The sequence below is a fragment of the Tiliqua scincoides genome, chromosome 4 (assembly GCF_035046505.1).
Source record: "Tiliqua scincoides isolate rTilSci1 chromosome 4, rTilSci1.hap2, whole genome shotgun sequence".
NCBI lineage: Eukaryota > Metazoa > Chordata > Lepidosauria > Squamata > Scincidae > Tiliqua > Tiliqua scincoides.
Window position 1 is genome coordinate 157,789,734 of NC_089824.1, and position 18,908 is coordinate 157,808,641.

General features: G+C 41.3%; 1 protein-coding gene across 1 annotated transcript in view; it reads left to right on the top strand.

Moving 5' to 3' along the window:
• FAF1 (Fas associated factor 1) overlaps positions 1–18,908 on the top strand; it is a 255,313-nt gene that overhangs the window by 175,214 nt on the left and 61,191 nt on the right. The window contains exon 13 of the mRNA XM_066625992.1: positions 7,706–7,860. Coding sequence (XP_066482089.1) covers positions 7,706–7,860 — 155 coding nt within the window. The remainder of the gene's footprint in view (positions 1–7,705; positions 7,861–18,908) is intronic.

Here is an 18,908-nt window from a genome sequence, read left to right on the forward strand (position 1 = left end):
GGTGTATATTTCTAGTTCTATTGCAGTAAAAAATTGTAGTATGCCTAGTTTTTAATTTAATCTTTAAATTCTTCAGCAACAAAAACAATACGTTTTGCCTTATGGCACCTTAAAAACTAGCAAATATATTGTGATCTAAAATTTCATGGGCCAGATGGATCTGCTGAAATGAGTTCTGATCCATGAAAGCTTATGCCACAACTTACTTATGTGCAACCAGAAGTGGAGAAAGCAGTATGAAGAGAGAAAAGAATTGCTATATTGCCAAGGCTATTGCAATTTCTGGGCTTGCCAGTCTCTCTTGATAGGCCTGCTTACATGGAATTGACACAGCTTCCAAGTAACATGTGTATACATCACATATATATTATAGATAGTAAAATGCAAAAAGAAGAGGTTGTGTACTGTAATGCTAAGAGCAGTGGTTCCCAACTTGGGGGTTCTGATCCCCAAGGTACTGTGTTTGAAAAATCATCCCCCCTTAATGCAGGTGTCAACAGGCGAAGACCTAAAGGCAACAGTGCCCATCACTTCCAGGTTCTTCCCACCGCTGCTGCCGCTGACTACAGGGAGGTACGGAAGGGTTTTTACAGGGCTTCTTACCTTCCTGTAGTTGTTGGTAGTTGTGATGGTGACAACCTGGAAGTGCTGAGCGCCATCATCTATGGGTCCTCTGTTGGATTCCAAGTCTGTCTTAAAGGAACAGGAGGTTGGAAACTACTGGGTTAGTGTGTTAGATTAGGAACCAGGAGACCCAGGTTTATATCCCCCTGGAGCATGAAGGTGACTGAGTGACTCTGGGCACCTCACTCTCATAGCCTAACCTACCTCATAGGGCTGTTGCAAGGATTAAATGGAGGGGAGAGAATCTTTTGAGCAGTCTACGCTGCTTGGAGAAAGAATAGAACAGAAATTAACTATTGTAAATAATAGTTGTGGGTTGTATCCTTTTGTGAATTCTAATGTTAGATCTGATTTCCAAACTGATAAGAACCAACAGCTTCAACTGAAGGGAAAAACATGACTCTTTGCTGTGTATAAAGTGATGTTGTAAACCATAAAAATTTTTTGCAAATTTAAAGTAGTCTGTTGTATAAAAAGATACGTCAGCAGATAGGTGGCTTTAAAAGTACACGTGAAAAAACTGAATCAATACTATATCCCCACATCATTAATTTCTCTAATTAATTGTTAACACTTAATCTTTGCTACAGGGACAACTGTTGGCTACTATTTAATTAAGTCACTGTGAAATATAATCTCCTCAGCTTTGTACCACTTTCTTGAGGGGAAAGTGTGTGCAGGCATGCAAGCAAGCAAACAAAAACCCAGATTACTGGGTGAGGGCCCAATCCTATACTTACCTAGCACCAGTGCTGAGCCCTAGCGACAGCACTGGGTGCTGTAAACATGCTGTAAAGCACATTTATGGCATCTGGAGAGTATGTAGCGCTGGTGTTGGGCTGGTGCTAGTTGCACTCCGGGCCCAGTGCCAGTAGGAGGAAGAGATGCCACCATCAGGGGTAAGTAAAACATTGTGCAGTGGTGTCGTCTCTGGGAACCAAGGAGAGGGTAGAACGAGGTCAGGGCAGGGTGAGGAACCGGCAAAACCGGGAAGGGGAAGGGGCTCTGCCTGATTCTGAACTTTGTATCGGTCCGAAAAGCCAGATACAGACGCTGTTGTGTCTGCGCTGGCAAAATAGCCAATGCAGATGTGAGAAGACCCATTGCTGGGGCTTTCCTGGGGGGAATGACAAAAGTTCTCTTCCCCCGAGGAGACTCCTGCTGGCTTCCTGGTGCCTGCTGGATACAGCGGTAGCTGCTTTGATGAGGAAGCATAGGACTGGGCTGTGATACCTCCAGCATAAGGCATCAAAATGATAAGTACAGCGTTCTTACTGTAGTTACCCTGTATCCTGTGATACATTTAGACTAATACATTTAGAACATTTAGACTATTTTTTCCCATATAGGTCTTGCATAGCTTTTTACTTAAAACCAAAGGGAAATTTGATTTATGATATTAATTACTTTATTCAATTATCCAGTTCAGTTATCTGTCATTCTGACCAAACACAGTCATGACTTGGTGCCTAAAAGCCTTATCATCACTGCACTCTATTTTTTTTGTTTCTTAAGGGCGCAATCCTAACACTGACTTGGGCCAGCACAAGGGATGGGCCGACCTGGAAGGGTCGCAAACGTGCCGTAAAGTACATTTGCACCTCCTCGAGGGGAAGCCAGGCCAGCGCTCTGAGAAGCACCGGCCTGCGGAGGCTTACAGGCGCCTCCACGGTGGCTTCCTCTCCAGTGCTTGCGTCAGCCCCACAGGGGCCCACAGGGCTGACACAAGCCCACAGGGCTGACGCAAGTGAAAAAGGTAGTCATGGGGGGGCAGGGAGGAGGAGGGAGGGAGGTGTTCCTGGACGGGGGAGGGAGGGCGAGGGGCAGCCCCAGGGTCGGGTGGGTGGGTGGGTGGGGAGTGGGAGGCGGGGTTGGGATCGGGATCCCAACCCCCGTTCCTGGGGAGAAGGGAGCGGCTTCAAGCTGCTTCGCTCTCCTTGAACTTGTACCACCTCAGGAGGTGGCGCAAGTCTGAGGAGACCCATAGGTGCCAGCAGCCCTTATCCAGGGGTAAGGGGAAAAGTTTCCACTTGCCTCTGGCTAAGCCGCTGCTGGCCACAATCCTGTACTGGATGCAGCACAAGCCTCCTGGCTTGCCTGTTCCAGCGCAAGTTAGGATTGTACCCTAATGATATGAAAAAAATAATTGCAGTAATGGTATGAATTTAGATTGGATTTAAGAATAATTTATAATTTCAAAGTAGATTTATTATCTTCTAGAAAAAATTAGCCTCAGAATTAAGAGTATTTGCCTTTATATTTATATAAAACATTGGTGTTCTGTTCTTTTACTCTACATGAAAAATATATTTTTTCAGGAGGTCTTCTGAAGCAAGTCCTTCAAGGGCACGCTGTCACTGTTTGAAAGAGAAAAACCTTTAAAAATGCTGACAAATGATATTGAACTATGGAACAATGGAATTATTTTCAAAAATATTCTCCTAAATAGAATTTGTTTAAATAAAAGAAGCATGTTTTTTCCCCTTCCACTCAAACCAGTAGCCAAAGTTGGATTTTCAAAATTTAGGCACTCAAATCACATTGTATGGCATTTGGTATTTGGTGGGTTAGCTCAGGTAATTTAAATAAACCCCTGCTCAGAGTGAAATAGCGGTGTCACTTCCAAGTAATACTTTCTACAGATAATGCCTTTTTGGTAATCTTGTTACCTCACTTCCTCACAGAGGAAGATCTAAAGCCACAAAGCACCTATTATCTTAATACTTTCGGTGATGGACTTCAGTCACTGAAAAGCTAACATAGGACCACTTCCCATTTCAATAGACAGTCTTTCCTAGTTTTTTGCTAATGAGATTTCACTGCTACTTCATTAAAAAAAAAATCGTTTCATTTTTCACAGACCTTCCTCTGTAGTGTGCTTTAGAAATGGCAGTTTTCCTCTCAGAACTCCTTGGATTATATTTCAACTGTAAAACATATGAGAAGAAAAGTAATGCACAGAGACAGCAATTGTAAAAATTTATGGATATTAAGGAAAATAAAGATCTGAATTGTCATAACGTTTACTAAATATTGCATATGTATTTTATGTGTTAAATGATAATAGTATTAAGGTTTATAAAGAAATTGTAAGTTTTGAGGTGTACTTTTGACATATTGGTTGTTCTTTTCCCTCAATATAGAGTATTTCAGGATATTTACTATTCAAATTTTTAAAAATCTAAATTCTCAGTTTTAGCCAAGAGATTAGAAGTGGCTTCTCTGTTGCTCCCTCATATTGAACATTCAAGGAAAAACAGATGTTATGACAAAACTGAACTATCCAACTACTCGAGTGTGGAATGTATCTGGCACTGGTATGCAGAAATGATGGTGGTGATATGTTTTTAGCCTTTTCTCTATTTACATCCGCTAAAGTGTGCACCTGCCTTGTTTTCGAGTATTTGGTCCCAACTCCTAGCTTTAAACTGTACATATTTGGGAAGGTTCATTCACATGGAATCTTATATTTAACAGTTTCATGGGGTTGTTTCTTTGGGACGAAAGGAGTTTCTCAAGAGCCCTTTTTTCTCTTCTCTCAGTGAAAAGAGGAGAGCAAAGCCATCCGCTTACCACAAAGCAGTCCCACCACAAAGGAAAGATTAAGGGTTTAGGGAGAGGTCAATGTGGGTTTTACTCTAACTAAACACTTTCCTAAAGTTTCCTTGTGGAAAAAATAATGAAGTCATCTAAGAGTTTTTAAAGAATTTTTATTTCTTTTTCACCGTCTGCATTCGCTTGTCTTCTCAGCATGGATGTTTAATCTTTCTAGGCTTTGTGAATTGGCCCAAATGAATAAGTGGTGAGCTGTCTCTCTAGGAGCTAGCAGCTTATTCTAAGGCCCTAATCACTGAGTAAACACATCTTTGCCCTCCCTCTCTTACAACTGCTATATAATAGTGGAGATTCTAGCACAGTAACCTGGATATTGCAGGATCCACGCTTTGAAATGCAGAAAGGCTGATCCTCCAAAACAGACAGTGCCTGATCTTCTTCTGCCTCTTTCTTCTTTTTAAAATTAAATATCACCACAGAGTTGCTGTTTTATTGCCTGATATTGTGCATTAGTGCCCTGGATTTTCAAGTTTAGTTTCAGTCAACATTGTTGGCTGCACTTATATAGAACTCTTCATGTTAGGCTTATTGCTGGTCTTTCCTGGCACATGTGTACTGATTTTGAATCACTTTTTAAATTAAAGCAGGACAAACATTAATGTAAATGTCTAATCCCTTTTCCAAAGTCTACTATTCACATGTCCTGTACTTTTAGAATAGATTGTAAAGACTTGTCCGAGCCCTATTTTCTTATACTGACTTAAAATACATGAATTGTAAAAAAGAAAAAGAAAAACTCTCCATAAATTTAGCATATTTATTTAAACAGACAATTTTTAGTTAGACACATTGGCTATGATCCTTTGGGCTTGAGCATGCTAGTGCCATTTTTTTCTTTCAGCACTAGACATTCCTCCACTATCGTATCACAAACTGTTTTTCAAACCCCTCTCAGTTTCAGAGTGCGGCACAAGAGATACTTTTCAGGAAACACACCGTCTTGAACCCATTTCAAAGTGCTGAACTAGTTGCATCCTGGCCATTTGCTTTAGGAGCAGGTTTGAATTTTGGAGAGAGGGAGGTTAAAGGAGTTTTCATGGAAGATGCCTTTCTAATACATGTCCCTAGAAAAGAAGCATTTTAATTTATTTTAGCCAGTTGTTACCCGTTTTTTTGTGGAAGCTGAGACAGGGCTGCTACGTATGGTCATGCAGGTTGTATGCTGCAGTAGGGCATCACATCTAAGGGGCACCATTCACATCAGAAGGAGGAGGTAGGGAGGAAGGGGCACCTTTTTCTAATTTGTACAAAGGTGTTCTATGGGCTAGTGGTGGCCCTGAGCTGAGATAGTCGTGCCCCACATTATTTATTTATTTTATGGTGGACTTAATCCCTCAATGTCCCCACTTCCATCATTAAAGGAATAAAATCTTCAATGAAACTAACAGCCATATAGCCCTGTGAAAACAGTGTTTCATTTATCTAAATTTTTGATTAATAAGAGTGTACTTTATTTTCTTTCATTCCCTTAAGGCTATTTTTCTTCATTGTTAGTTATCAGATGTCTTCTAAGATTTGTATGGAACTGTTATTTTATATCAACTACAGTATTTTTAAGTATAATTCAGTATGCAACTAAGTTGATGGTTATCTATCTTCACTGGGATTTTTTACAAGACAGATCTGGGACACAAAGAGCTATGGTAACTTTATAGTAACTTACAGCACAGTCCTATACACGTTTATTTAGAAGTAAGTCCCAATACATTCAGTGGAGCTTACACCCAGATATATATACACAGGCTTGCAGCCTTATTAAATACATTGTAAACTAAATAATTTGTTAACTTTATGGAAGAAATTGTAATAAGACAAAAAATGATTATGAGAGAAATGTATGGAATATAGGCAATGATCTAATTCTTTGAAGTGATTTGAATAATATCCAGCTAAGGGAACTGAACTTGTAGACTCAATTTGAGTTGCAAGAACATGCATTTACCATGACTCATGGGAAAGCGAGTCACATGTTTCATTGACCCATACTGACTAGTGACTTGTGGCAGTGACTCAGAAATGAGTTATGACTCATAGATACTTGAGTCATGAAAACTTGTGATTTTTATGCCTGCAACTCAGTTTTGAGTCTGTGTGTGCTTGCTTACTATTTTTTTTTTTTTTTTTTTTTTGCTGCTTCTACATCATGTAAAAGTTCTCATGGGGCAATCTAGAAGCTGGCATTCAGACTGACATGAGCAACAGACGTGGTGGGAGGAGGGTAGGTTGGTTTCAGGAGGCTGGGCCTGGGGGTGGTGGGAAGGCTGAAGGATGAACCAGAAGAAGGTGGGGGCAGTCAGGACACAGGAGAGGGAGCTCCGCCTGCTTGCTCCCCCCATTGCCTGTGTGTCTTCAGCCTTCAACAGTTGTTCACCCTGGTGTTCCTGTTTGCCATTGGCTGCAATGAATGTGCAGTCCTAGTATCCTCCTCCACAGATACCTGGGAGGAAGCGTCATTGACTGACTACAAAGCATTGACTGACTACAAAGCAAAGTAAACCTCTGCGGGCAACCCTCCCTCCTGCCTGTCACTTCTCTCCCCTCATGCTGTCATCAACCCCTCCTGCCTTGCCAAACTTGGGCACCTCCCTGTTGGTCTGGGGTGTACTGCTTGGCAGTCCTTCTGAAAGTGGATTCTGAAGTTGTGATGTGAATGGGGGGGGGGGGAGGTCGTCACTGAGGTTCATAGGGAACTAATCTTTTTTTTTGCCCTGCTACATTCATTTGAATAACAGAACAGCTTTGTTTATATAAATGAAATGAAAATAATGGTTGAAATAAAGGACTTCAACATAGCACTGACTGTAGATGGGGTGGGAACATTAGGGCAGTGTTAAATGAGATCACACACACACCCCACCAGTACCTCCATGTTTTTCACAGAGCTGCGCCTTGACTCATCTCTCATAAAGACTCTGACTCAAGTCAAAATGACTCTAAAAAAGCTCAGGATGAGTCACAACACCCACCCGTTATGACTCTCGAGGGAGTTGAGTCAAGGGGCAGAAACATGCAGCTTAACTTGTGACTCAGACACAGTGGTTCCAGCACATCCCTGGTAATACCCAAATCAATTTAGGTGGTCAAAGACAAATAGCCCAATCCTATCCTCCAACAGCCTGTGTGATGCAGCACATGCTGCATGCTAGAGAGGGTTGTGACCAGATGGCCTGGGCAAGTTAAGTAAGCATCATTTTGACTTATCTACCCATAAGCTTTCTTGCTGCCAGTGATGACATCACCACCTAACATTCAGCCCCTTTAAAAAAAAAAAAGTTGTACAGTAACACTGTCTATATAATCTACAGCTGGGGTACTTAAAAGTACTGTATATGCCACTGAAATAAATAGAACACTTCCCAAATTTTCATTTAGTGTTGAAATGTAAATTACATTTACACCCAAAACAATATTGTGTGTGCTGCAGTTAAGCCAAGCTTTATGCTGATTCTACTTTTCTCTTTTGCAGAGAAAGCTTCTTGCTGTCTACCTCCACCAGGATGAAAGCGTGCTAACCAATGTGTTCTGTTCTCAAATGCTTTGTGCCGAATCTATTGTTTCCTATCTTAGTCAAAATTTCATAACCTGGGCATGGGATATGACAAAAGAAGCAAATAGAGCAAGGTAAGTGGTTTTTATCTGGACATAAACTCCTTTAAAATTTTTCTGTATTCTGAGAACATTAGCTTGTACACTGTGTATCTAGCTCTACCCTTTGTTTCTCCACTGGTCTACTATCCTAGTGTCTTCTACCTGTCTGTTGGGGTTAGCAGGATTCTGCTTTTGCTCTAAGAAAGATGAAGGAGAAGGGTGAACGTGAGGTTCAGTAAAGGAACATGGTGAGAGGTGCCAAGACTACATCTTGTCTTGGTAGCTTGTAGCACTTAAAAGCATGGTCACCATCTCCAAGTGATGACCCAGAAATTTTCTCTGGCAACTAGAAGATCACAACTAGAAGGATCGTAGGAATCCGTAGGGTCTCTGTCTCTCTTTCCAGTTGCATCTTAATAATAATGCCACTCATAAAATTAGCTTTAAGATCCCCTGTTTTGAGCTGATGAGGGCCACTTCTGTTGTACACAAAATATCTAGTTTTATGCCACTTCTTAGTGTGATTTCAGCCAGCAAAGGAATGAAGTTGTGGGCACAATCCTAACCCCTTATGTCAGTGCTCTCCAGCACTGACATAAGGGCAGTGCAGCTCCGAGGTAAGGGAACAAACATTCCCTTACTTTGAGGAGGCCTCTGTGAGTGACACCCAACTGCAGAATGCAGCACACATCCCATTGGCACTACTGGAAAGCACTGGAAAGCACTGACATAAGGGGTTAGGATTGCACCCTGTGCAGCTTAATAATTGGTTTAATTGTGCTGGCAGAATTTTTAATGCTGCATTAGGTGATCTGTTAAAGACTTGTATTGCACAGAATATTCTGCCTGCAATTCTTTCTTTTCTTAATGATGTCATTAATTGTAATACTCTTTAAAAATATTATCTGGTCTGGGTTTCCAGTATGAAATGTGTTTGTGAGTGTCTGTTTCTGCTGGAGTGGATGCATAGGGGTTATCCAAAAACTGTAGGTGCTGAACCACTTTCATTCATTCCATGGTGGTATTGATATTGATACAGTTAGTTAATTTAAACTGAGAGGTTAAGAAATTGCTGTCATTTGCTGTCTCGTTTTACTATAGTCCAGTGGTTATGCATTTTCTTCTTTTCCCAGTTAACTCACAAATATGTTGCTGTGCAGTTATTTGAATGAAGGCTGAAATATGCAACATTCTTGCATAATAATCCACAAACTACTCTTATACTTCTGACATAGCTTTAATTTGGTTTTGTTTAGCCTGCAGCTTTGACCTATACTTCTGTTTGTTTTAATTACTATTGAGGGATTAAAAAAACGTTCCAAAAATAGATATGAATGAAACATCTATGCTTTTCCAGGGGGCAAAATATGTGGACAAGAGTTTGGGTTAAATCTTATGCCACAGCCATTCACAAGGAGTAAGGAGTCCCCTCCTTTCCTTTCATCCCACAACTTGATGTCAAAGGAAACACTATTTCTAAACCATCTGCAGTGGCTAAGTTCAGTCGACTACCTGCTGTTATTTTGTTCTAGTCTCCATTTAATTCTCTAGTTTCTTTTATTTTACAATGAAAAAAATTGCAGTGTAGTTTCTTTTGAAAAACGGTGTTTAAGGGAGTTTTTTATGACTGACAATCAACAGGCATGTCATTGCTTTGTTGTGTTTTACTAAAGAAGTCTATTAAGTAGCACAACTTTGATACACTAGTAATCAGAGTTTGCAGGTTACAGAGACACCTGTGGTGACCAAAGCGACAGAAGCTGCTTATTAGAAAGAGTCTGTACAGCTGTGTCCTATTAACTCCTTATGACACTTTTAGAAACAAGAAATAAAGGGCTTGTTTGAGGCTTTATAGCTGTTCTCAATGAATCTAGAACTTGATTGTGAAGTACAATGGGATGCTTATGCCTAAACTTTTTCATTTTGATATCAGCTTATGACAAAGGAGTTCTCATGCTAGTAGAGGAAGAGTTTCAAATGGTTATGTGTACATAAAATACAATTAATTCTTATGTGTAACACTGCAGATTACTTTAAAGTGGTGGTCCTCCTACATTGCATGGGACGAAGAGGAATTTCTAGGTAGAGATAAGGCTGCTTTCTCATGAAACACACAAGGGGTGCCTTAATATTAATTTGCCACCTAGTAATCTCAAGGCCTAATCCTATCCAGCTTTCCAGTGCCAATGCAGCTGTGCCAATGGGTTATGTGCTGCATCTTGCGCACAGTTGAGAGACTGCACCTGCTGAAATTCCTTCCTCTCCACAATTGTTAAAGGTCCAGGAGCCCTAAAGTTGGCCACCCCCAACATACAGTAATTTGCATTTGAAAGATAAAATCTGCTATGTGATAAAATAAATAATGTTGGGTGGGGGAAGTTTGGAGATTTGGTAGTTGTGATTGAAAATATGGTTACTCCACATGAATTCCTGCCAAAGAAACTTAAGCCTTACAAATATACAATTGTTAAGCATGTTGATGAGATGACATTGCGTTGAAATTGTATTTCTGTAATTATTTGTATGCATAAATATAATACAGTATTTGTCAAATATAAGTTCGGATTATGTGCATAGCACTACCACAAAGTGGTACATTATGTCAGATGTTTCCATTTATAATATTAGCTTCTTAAGAGAATATCAAGGCTGTGCTTAAATGCCGAGTTGAAGATACCTGTATGTGTGCATGCATGTACACACAGCTTGTTATGCTGAACTAGTTTTGGAATGCATATGTCTACTGTCATGGGGACAAGCAATGGGGTCAGATCCCAAACTTAGCATTATCCTTCGGACAGCCCAATCCTAACTTGCACTGGAACAGGCAGTCCAATGGACCTGCACCATATTCAGAGCAAGTTTCGGGCTGTCTGAGGCTTGGCCCAAGCCAAGGGAAAACTTTTCCCCTTACTCTGGGGAGAGCTGCAGCAACCCCAATGAGGCTACTCGGATTTGTGCCACCTAAATTGGTGGCACAAATCTGAGCAGCCTGGAACTGCCTGGGGCTGCTTGGGAATTGGGATAAAATCCAGAAAGTGCTGGATCCTGGCCCTACCTTCCACTCCAGCGAATGCCCGCCACCCGCTGTCCCCCCCACCCCGAAATGCCTCCTCCTCCCCATGTCCCCACACACCCCTGTGCTGGCCAAGCTCAGATGGCACAAAATTGCCAGCCCCCAGGGCTTGCATCACGGGGAGGCCTGTCTACCCAGAGAGTGGTGCAAAAGTGCTTTATGGCACTTTCACAACACTCTTCAGTCAGTGCAAGGGACTTGGGCCACCTGAAAGGGCGCTTTGAATTGCACCCTTATTGTGACAGAGGTGGATATAAGGATGCTCACCCTTCCTTTTACCTTATATCTGATGGGTGTATTGTTACTAGCAGCAGATAAGGTTTGTTTAAATCATTAATATGATGCTTTTTCTGCATCCAAAGTGGCCCACATAAAACAGAAAAAACACAATTCGACACCACATTCAATCATATTCCCTAAGACACAGAAGTAACTGAAACATAAAATTATACACAACTCACATGCAAATACTTATAAAGTATCAGCAAATAGGGATTAATCCCTTCCATCAAGCACTGCCTCATGATGTCTAGCATTCAAACCCTAAGCTTTTGGGTACAGTATTCTAAGGCTTCTTTTCCTTGATAGCCAGTTAGTCTTAGAGCCCAATCCTATCTGGCGTCAGCACTGGCACTACAGTCCACCTCTGGTGCTGGGTGCCACAAATGTGCTATAAGGTACTGTTGCTCTACCCAGAGAGGAAGCAGCTTGTGCCTAACCCATCAACACTGCTGCTGGAGCCCTGGTTGCTGATGGCAAGAAGGTGAGCGCTGGGCAGCGCAGGGGAGTAGGGAGGGTGGAGAGAGGGTGTTGGGGAGGCTTTCTTGGGCAGGGGCAGGGTGGAGAGAGGGCAGAACAGGGGCAGTACTGGCATGGGCGTGGGGGGTGGGACAGTCCTATCCCCCATGTCGAGTTCAGAAGCCTGACATGGGGCTTCTCAAGTCTGCGCCAGTGATTTAGCTAGTGGAGGCCCAAGAAACCCCATTGCAGAGGCTGGGGCTTTACTTGGGGTAAAGGGATGAATGTCCCCTTCCCCAGAGGAGACCTCCGGAAGCTTCCCTGGCCCCACAGTATACAGCAGCAGCCATTTCAGCGCTGTTGTAATGTGCGGTGCCAGGGAGTTTAGGACTGGACTGTTAATGATGTTCACTTCACCTCAGGTAAGAGCTAATCGACAAAATCATATCTTAGTTTCTTTCTACACCAGATAGTTAGCCAGATTCATAGGATACTTACCTCTTTTTGCTCGCCTTCTAAGCGTTCCACACTTGGATGAAGACTGATTTGCTATTTCTGAGATGCAGTGTATGCACTGAATTTGGTGCACTCGCAAGTGATAATGGCAGGCAAGTTCCTTTTACTCTGATTACATGTCTCTTCAGAATGCTGGTGCTGCAGAGAAGGTGGAAGAAAACTTTTAAAAATGTAAATAAACGTTCTAGTCAAAGTAGCCTTGTAGACTACAGACATGAAAAATGCAAACAGATCACTCACAGGCCTTCATTTCTTATGTCTCATGGAATGAAAAGATTCAGGAGAGATAGCTGCAGAAGAATTGGATCTATTGCCCTTTGGATAGTATTTCGTTCTTAGGCTTCTGTTAGAAGTTTGTCAAAAATTACTTCTATTTTGTCAATAATGATTTTTAACATCTGCTCTAATTTATTTTCAAAAGCAACTCAATCCAAGACACTTAAAGCTGTCCAGGTCAGGAGTCTAATTAGTGTTTTAAAAAATAAGAATTCCCAAACATAGGCAAGTTTGTCACTTTGTGGTTTATTTTGTGGAAGAGGCAGAGGAGAGAAGGTGAGGAGGGAACCCTCCTGTTTCTTGATTACATCCCACCCGCTCATTTTCTCCTTTTCTCCTTTGCTTTTGATTTTAGTGGCGGTCTTAACAGAATGTCAAGATCAATTTGCAGCATGGTTAAACTCAAGGTTTGCATTCTGCCAGCAGCAATTGTCCCTACAAACAATGCTGTGTGTTCTTGTAACTTCAGAAGCTTTTAGAAGGATCATGACAAGGGCAGCATCTAATGACTTTATTAGTATAGGGTTTCAAAACAGGCTCAGTAATTGTTCACATCTGTTTGTCATCTAGTCATAATTACTGCATAACATTGTTCAGAGCTGCACTTATGAATGGTTTCCTAATAGCAGTGAAATGAAGAAAAAAGAGAAAGGATGAAAGGTGATTGTCTCTTCACATAGCCTGTATTCAGATAATCATGAACTGTCTGTAATGGTTACTATGCCCACAAGGAAAGTCCATATTTAAACATACATATATCTACACTTTGACTTGATAGATTGTTACGTGTTTTGAAATATTTGTTAAAGGGCATAAAAGCCTCCAAACCCAGGTCAGAGTAGTTGTGATTGATGCGCTCAAGGTTTCATTGTATTCTGTTTGGATGCAAAGGTGCAGTATTTTCTCTCTATTGATCAGTCAATATGGTTTTTGTTTTAAATTCTATTATACAAGGTTGTCTTCTGGTCCTTTTCCCTATGTACATTTCAACCTGCAAAATTGCCAGTATGAAAATAATATTTTGAAAAAAATATTTATTAGTGTACCAGCCTGATCCTATTCTCTGATGCACTGCTGCTGAGAGCATAGAATCTAGAACTAAGCTTCGACTAAGAGCACTTCACCTCTCACAGTTCCCTGTGCCACAGAGAAAGCGGCCATTGGTACTGCTGAACCAGCACTGTGTTTTATACGGAAGATTTCTGCAGGGCACGCTTCTTCTTCATCTCAAGGGCTTCTTTCCTAGCACTGTAGTAACTCTGTGCTGCCAGTGATGAAAGAAAAGGGGAGTTCGGGCACAGGTGTGTAGCTCTGCCTGACTTGCTGTGGAAAAGATGCTGCTTTAGTTGTTGTAACTCAGGTCTTGGCTTGCATTGCAATAGGATCATGCTGCCCAGGATACACAAACTCCATTGGTCTTGAAATGAGTATACTCAGAATCTTTTGCCTGTGAATTAAGCCAAGATACAGTCCACAAGTTCCACTGCTGTAATGTCACCCTCTGTTCCATGCCATGCAGCTGAAAACTTTGGGCATTTTTGGAGAAGAAACTGGGTATGAACCCTGTCTAACTCAGGGTGACAAACCTTTCAGCTTGTAGGGCTCCTAGACCTTAAACAATTGTGTAGAGGGAGGGAATTTTAGCAGGTGCAGCTTATCATCTCACAAATGACAAGCTACACCTGCTGAAATTCCCTCCTCTGAACAATTGTTAAATGTCCAGGATCCCTAAAATTGAAAGGTTGGCCACCCTGGGTCTAACTAAATTGTTTCTGCCCAGGACCTTACATTGCAGTTCTTCTCTATGAATGTAAGCAGTCTACATCTGGACAAGGGAGGAGAGGCATATCATGGGCTTGTGACTCTGTGTGGGAGTTGTGAGAACTGCAGTCCGTCAGAACAACATTGAAGGATGGATCAGGAAAGCAGCAGAGAGGGCAAGGAGAAGGGAGGCTTGGTGATTCATTCCCTTATCTATGGGATGGGAGCCGTTCTGCCTCTGTGCTGTTTCTTCTACTTTAAAATAAGGTGGAAGAAATAGCATGGAAGAAGGCAATGGTAGGCTGGTGTTCTTGATAATGGTGGATCCCCACACCTCCCTCTCTTTGCTTCTCCCCCAGCTACTCTCCTAAGCAGTTAGTGGGGGAAAGGAGGAGGAGAAGGCAGAAGTTCAGCAAGTAACTCTGTGAGTAGCAGTCCACTCCCAGGGTGCCGGGCATCCTCTGTCAATTTGCCTCTCCCCTAAATTTGCTGCCTGATGCAAGTATTTTGCTTCCATCATGCCAGGGCCAGTCTTCTCCCCCCATCCCCCAACCATCAGAACCAGCTTTTGGAGGATTGCAGTGATGAGGTGGAACTACTCTTACCTAAGTTTCCCTTTACTTGGGCAAGTCAAGATCCATCCCACAATTCTAACGCGAGCAGGAGGTCTGGTCTAGAGGGTAGATCCTCCGTTAGCCCGAAGATAACATCAGAAGGTCGCCAGTTCAAGATGGTCATCCGTTTATGGATGGGAAGTTAAATTTGCTCTATAGGAATCTGATGCAGCTGTAAACTCCTAGCATTTTTTCTACAGCTTGCCCAGTGTCTACTGAATTAATATGTTACAAAGTCGGTCCAGTTGTGTCTTGTGTTGACATGCTGTAGGACTAATATGAAAATGCTGTTGTAGGACTGTTCAACATGACTATATTGATGGCAGTTCAGCCTAGACACCTTCAGGGTCAAATCCTTTCATCGCTCAGGCTTGCAGAGCAGAAGGTACAAAAGAATAGGATCCTGTGGTGCTATTTGTGAAAGGGCTATTATGCAGAAGAGTGGTTGCCTGATACTGACCTCTGAGAAAAAGAGTGAAGGCAATTGGGCACAATTTCATTTACACTTTCAAAAGGCCACAGCTGCATCAGTAATACCTCAAGGATTCCAGTATCGAAATCACAAAGAGATTTAACAGAATCCATATATGAGTGCTTGACCTTTGCTTATCAGTTTAATTCAGCCAATGACAAGATCATTTTTAGCTAGTTTATTACTGTAGGGAGCATCCAGTAAGCAGGCATTGCAGTAGCTAGCAGTGTATTCGCAAACAGATCATAAGAATCCCATTACTGGCTCTTACTGGATTGGATAGTAGGATGTCTCAAGCCAAAGAAGCTTCCAGTATTATGAAATCTCTTATAGTTGAGTACTGAGCCATTGATCTATGGACATGAGGTGATGGCGTTACTGTGGTTGGCTAGGTATATAAAACAATGTAACACAGGTGACAACATTTTGCAGTTCACACAACCAATTAATGCATTAATCACCATCTGTGGTTGCCATCTCAAACCAAAGGCTATCAACACAGTGAGGAAAAGCATTTAAATGCCCTTACTGTATCTTTTTAAATGAATGGAATTTGTTTCAATTGCCCCATGGCCACACAATGCTAATATGAGACCATTGCACACATCTAGACTGATGAACAAAGTAGAGTCTCTTAAAGATGACCTGCTGCTACTGCAAGAGGAAGAGTTTTTCAGTGGAAACCATAGAGTGCAAATATCACATCAATCAGTGCCTTTTACTAGGGTGGGGCTTATTTGTGTCTGCAACCTTTTGCTAGAGTGTAGTTATTATATTTCCTGCCCTGAGCCTGCCCTGAGATTTGATGATGATTCCCAAACTATATTAATATTTTCAGAGAAATGTTCTAAATAGCTAGTTGAATCCTATACATTGTTTACTTGAAAGTAATTTCCATTGTTTTCAAGGGGGCTTACTCCTAGAAAAGTGTGCATAATATTGCAGCCAAAGATAGTCACTTTTTCTGTAATTTGATCATCAGGAATAAAAGAGCTATTGCAGCATTTCTCAGTGGGTCAGGACCCACTAGGTGGGCCATGAGCCAATTTCAGGTGGGTCATGTAGTGCCTAGCTCCGCCACCATTGTTAATACAGAGCTGAAAATACATGGTACAGAGCTGCTGGGCAGGGTGGGCTCCTGATGGGAGAGAGGCATGGTGCTTTGCCCTGAATAGGTGGAAAGATGGGATGCTGGAAAGGTTTTGTCTGATCATGGCTTAGGTTTGAAGCCTAAATTAATGATGCCACATCCTGCCATGACATCACTTCCAGGTTAGTCACAACACTTCCAGTGGGTCCTGACAGATTGTCATTCTTAAAAGTGGGTCCTGGTGCTAAAAAGTTTGAGAACCACTGAACTCAGGAAGGTACAGGAAGATGTGTGGCTGGAAGTGGTGTGAGGCTTTAGTAAGAAATGGCAGTTTATAGAAAGTCGGGGTTAAGTGGATTATATGCAGATAGTACAGAGACAGTCCTGCGTCACTATCTTATTTAAATACAGCATTTCACAACTTCCAGTTCTACATTTAAAATTTAAATATTCATACTGCATAAAATGTTATTCTTAAATTAACATTTTAATGAGTCTTCTGTTGACTTTGCAAAGTATAAAATTAATAATGTTAAATAATTAGATATCTTCTGTTTAAAATTCACCAAGTATTGTTTTTGCTTTGGAAAGACACTATAGCATCTCTTCTATCATCAGGTTTATTTCTAAGCTTTACAGTTGCTTTAAACTAGGTCAGTGTATAAGTGACAGTAACTGCTCCTCATCTTTCATTAACCTTAAATAATTATGCATTTGACCGTGGGGTGTGAAACTGATGTTGCAAATTGTTGCTTAAGATAAGTCTTTCTGGTTATTGAATATACATCACATAGTTACGTTTTCCCTAAATTGTGCAATTATAGCAGTCACATCTGGCCTGAATTGCACCTTTTGTCCTCTCTCAGGTCAGAGAGTGAGTGGACCAGCAACATTATTGTTATATATAGGTGGAGTCTATTTATCCGCAGATTTAATATCCATGGATCTGGCTCAGCGTGAGTCACCCAACCTGAACTGAGCCAGACTCGGCTCCACCTGAGCCCTCCAAAGGGGACTCCGGAGGGCTTCCCTGAGCCTCAGAATACCTTAAAAGGCATAAAATAATCACTTCTGATTTCTCTCTGGAACCCAGAAGTAGTGTTTTTTCAGCTCCAGCAGCCATTCTGAAGCCCACAGTGGATGCACACTACCTCTCTGACTTCAGAAAGCCCTCCCGAGGGCACCAGAGGGGCCCCTTTGAAGGGCTTAAGCGGCTGATCGCGAATTTGATTATTCACAAATTTTGGCATCTGTGTGGGGTCTGAGAACTGATCCTCTGCAGATAGCAAGGGCCCATCTGTACTGAACACTGCTAGCCTCTAATGGGGCACAGAGCTTGCCCAGTGCAGCTTCTGGCATCCTAGTTTGCCCTTGCCTCTATGGCTGGCAAAGAACATTCTCTGACACCCAACCCACTGTTGCCATGCAGGAGTAGTGGCTAAGTAGTGCAGATTCTTGCCACTACTTTGAAAATCTGTTGAATACATCTGATTAATGGGGCAAAAAAAAAAAAAATGAATAGGTCATACTGCACCCAAAGGAGCCCAGTGAAATTCAGAAGTTGGATCTTAATTGTTTTGAAACTTAAGACTGTGCTCGACTCCAAGCCTAGTTTATCATAGACTCTCTTGGTTGTCACTCTAAGTTTCTGAAGTGTGGAGATTGTTTTCCTACCAATATGAAAATTAAGTGTTGTGATTCTGTTTTGGATTTTGATATCAAATGCCTCTCAGCCTGTGACATTTTAATGCCGTTTGTCTTTTCAAACAGATTTACCTTCTAATGCATGAGACAACAGGACTTTGCTCATCAGACAGTGCATACATTTCAGAGCAGTTGTTACCTAAAATATTATCATAAGGCATAAGAAAACACATGATTTAAGTTGCCTTTCATGAACATAATTAAGAATTAATAAGCCTGTACCAGTGGCTAGTCCTCAGAATTTCCACTGTTTTGCCTTTTGTGACCCGTGTTATTAAAAGTCCATTATTTTTACAGACTTTATTAAATTGGATCTTATTAAAGCATTCTATATTTGCATTTGGTCTTTCATAATTCATTATTATTATGACATTTACTTTTTACCATCAGATCTGAAAACATATCATAAGCTACCCTTTTCTCTTGAAAGAAATGCTAATTTCAAACAGTCCTCTAATGGAAGAGAAAAGCTTTATCAGTTTTTTCATTTATTCAAGATCGTGTTAAGAATACTAATGCCAGACTTCAGTATGGTAATGGATTAAAGCTTTTTTTGGTCAAAAGCTTAGAATTATTGTTTTTAGGCTACACTAGTAAGTAAGAAAGTGAAGGTAGTACTGCATCCAAAACCATAATTCCGAACTACAATGCCTTCAATGGTATTATTCTGCTACTAAACTTTCTGTGAGATACATATTAAAATCCCTGAGTGTAAAATTAAATTTGTTTCATGGTTAAAAACTCCATATCTACAACTCTTGTCCTAAATCTTACTACTTTTTTTTTACAGTCTTACTTATTATGAACTCCTTAACTTTTATCTTCTTGGGCAAA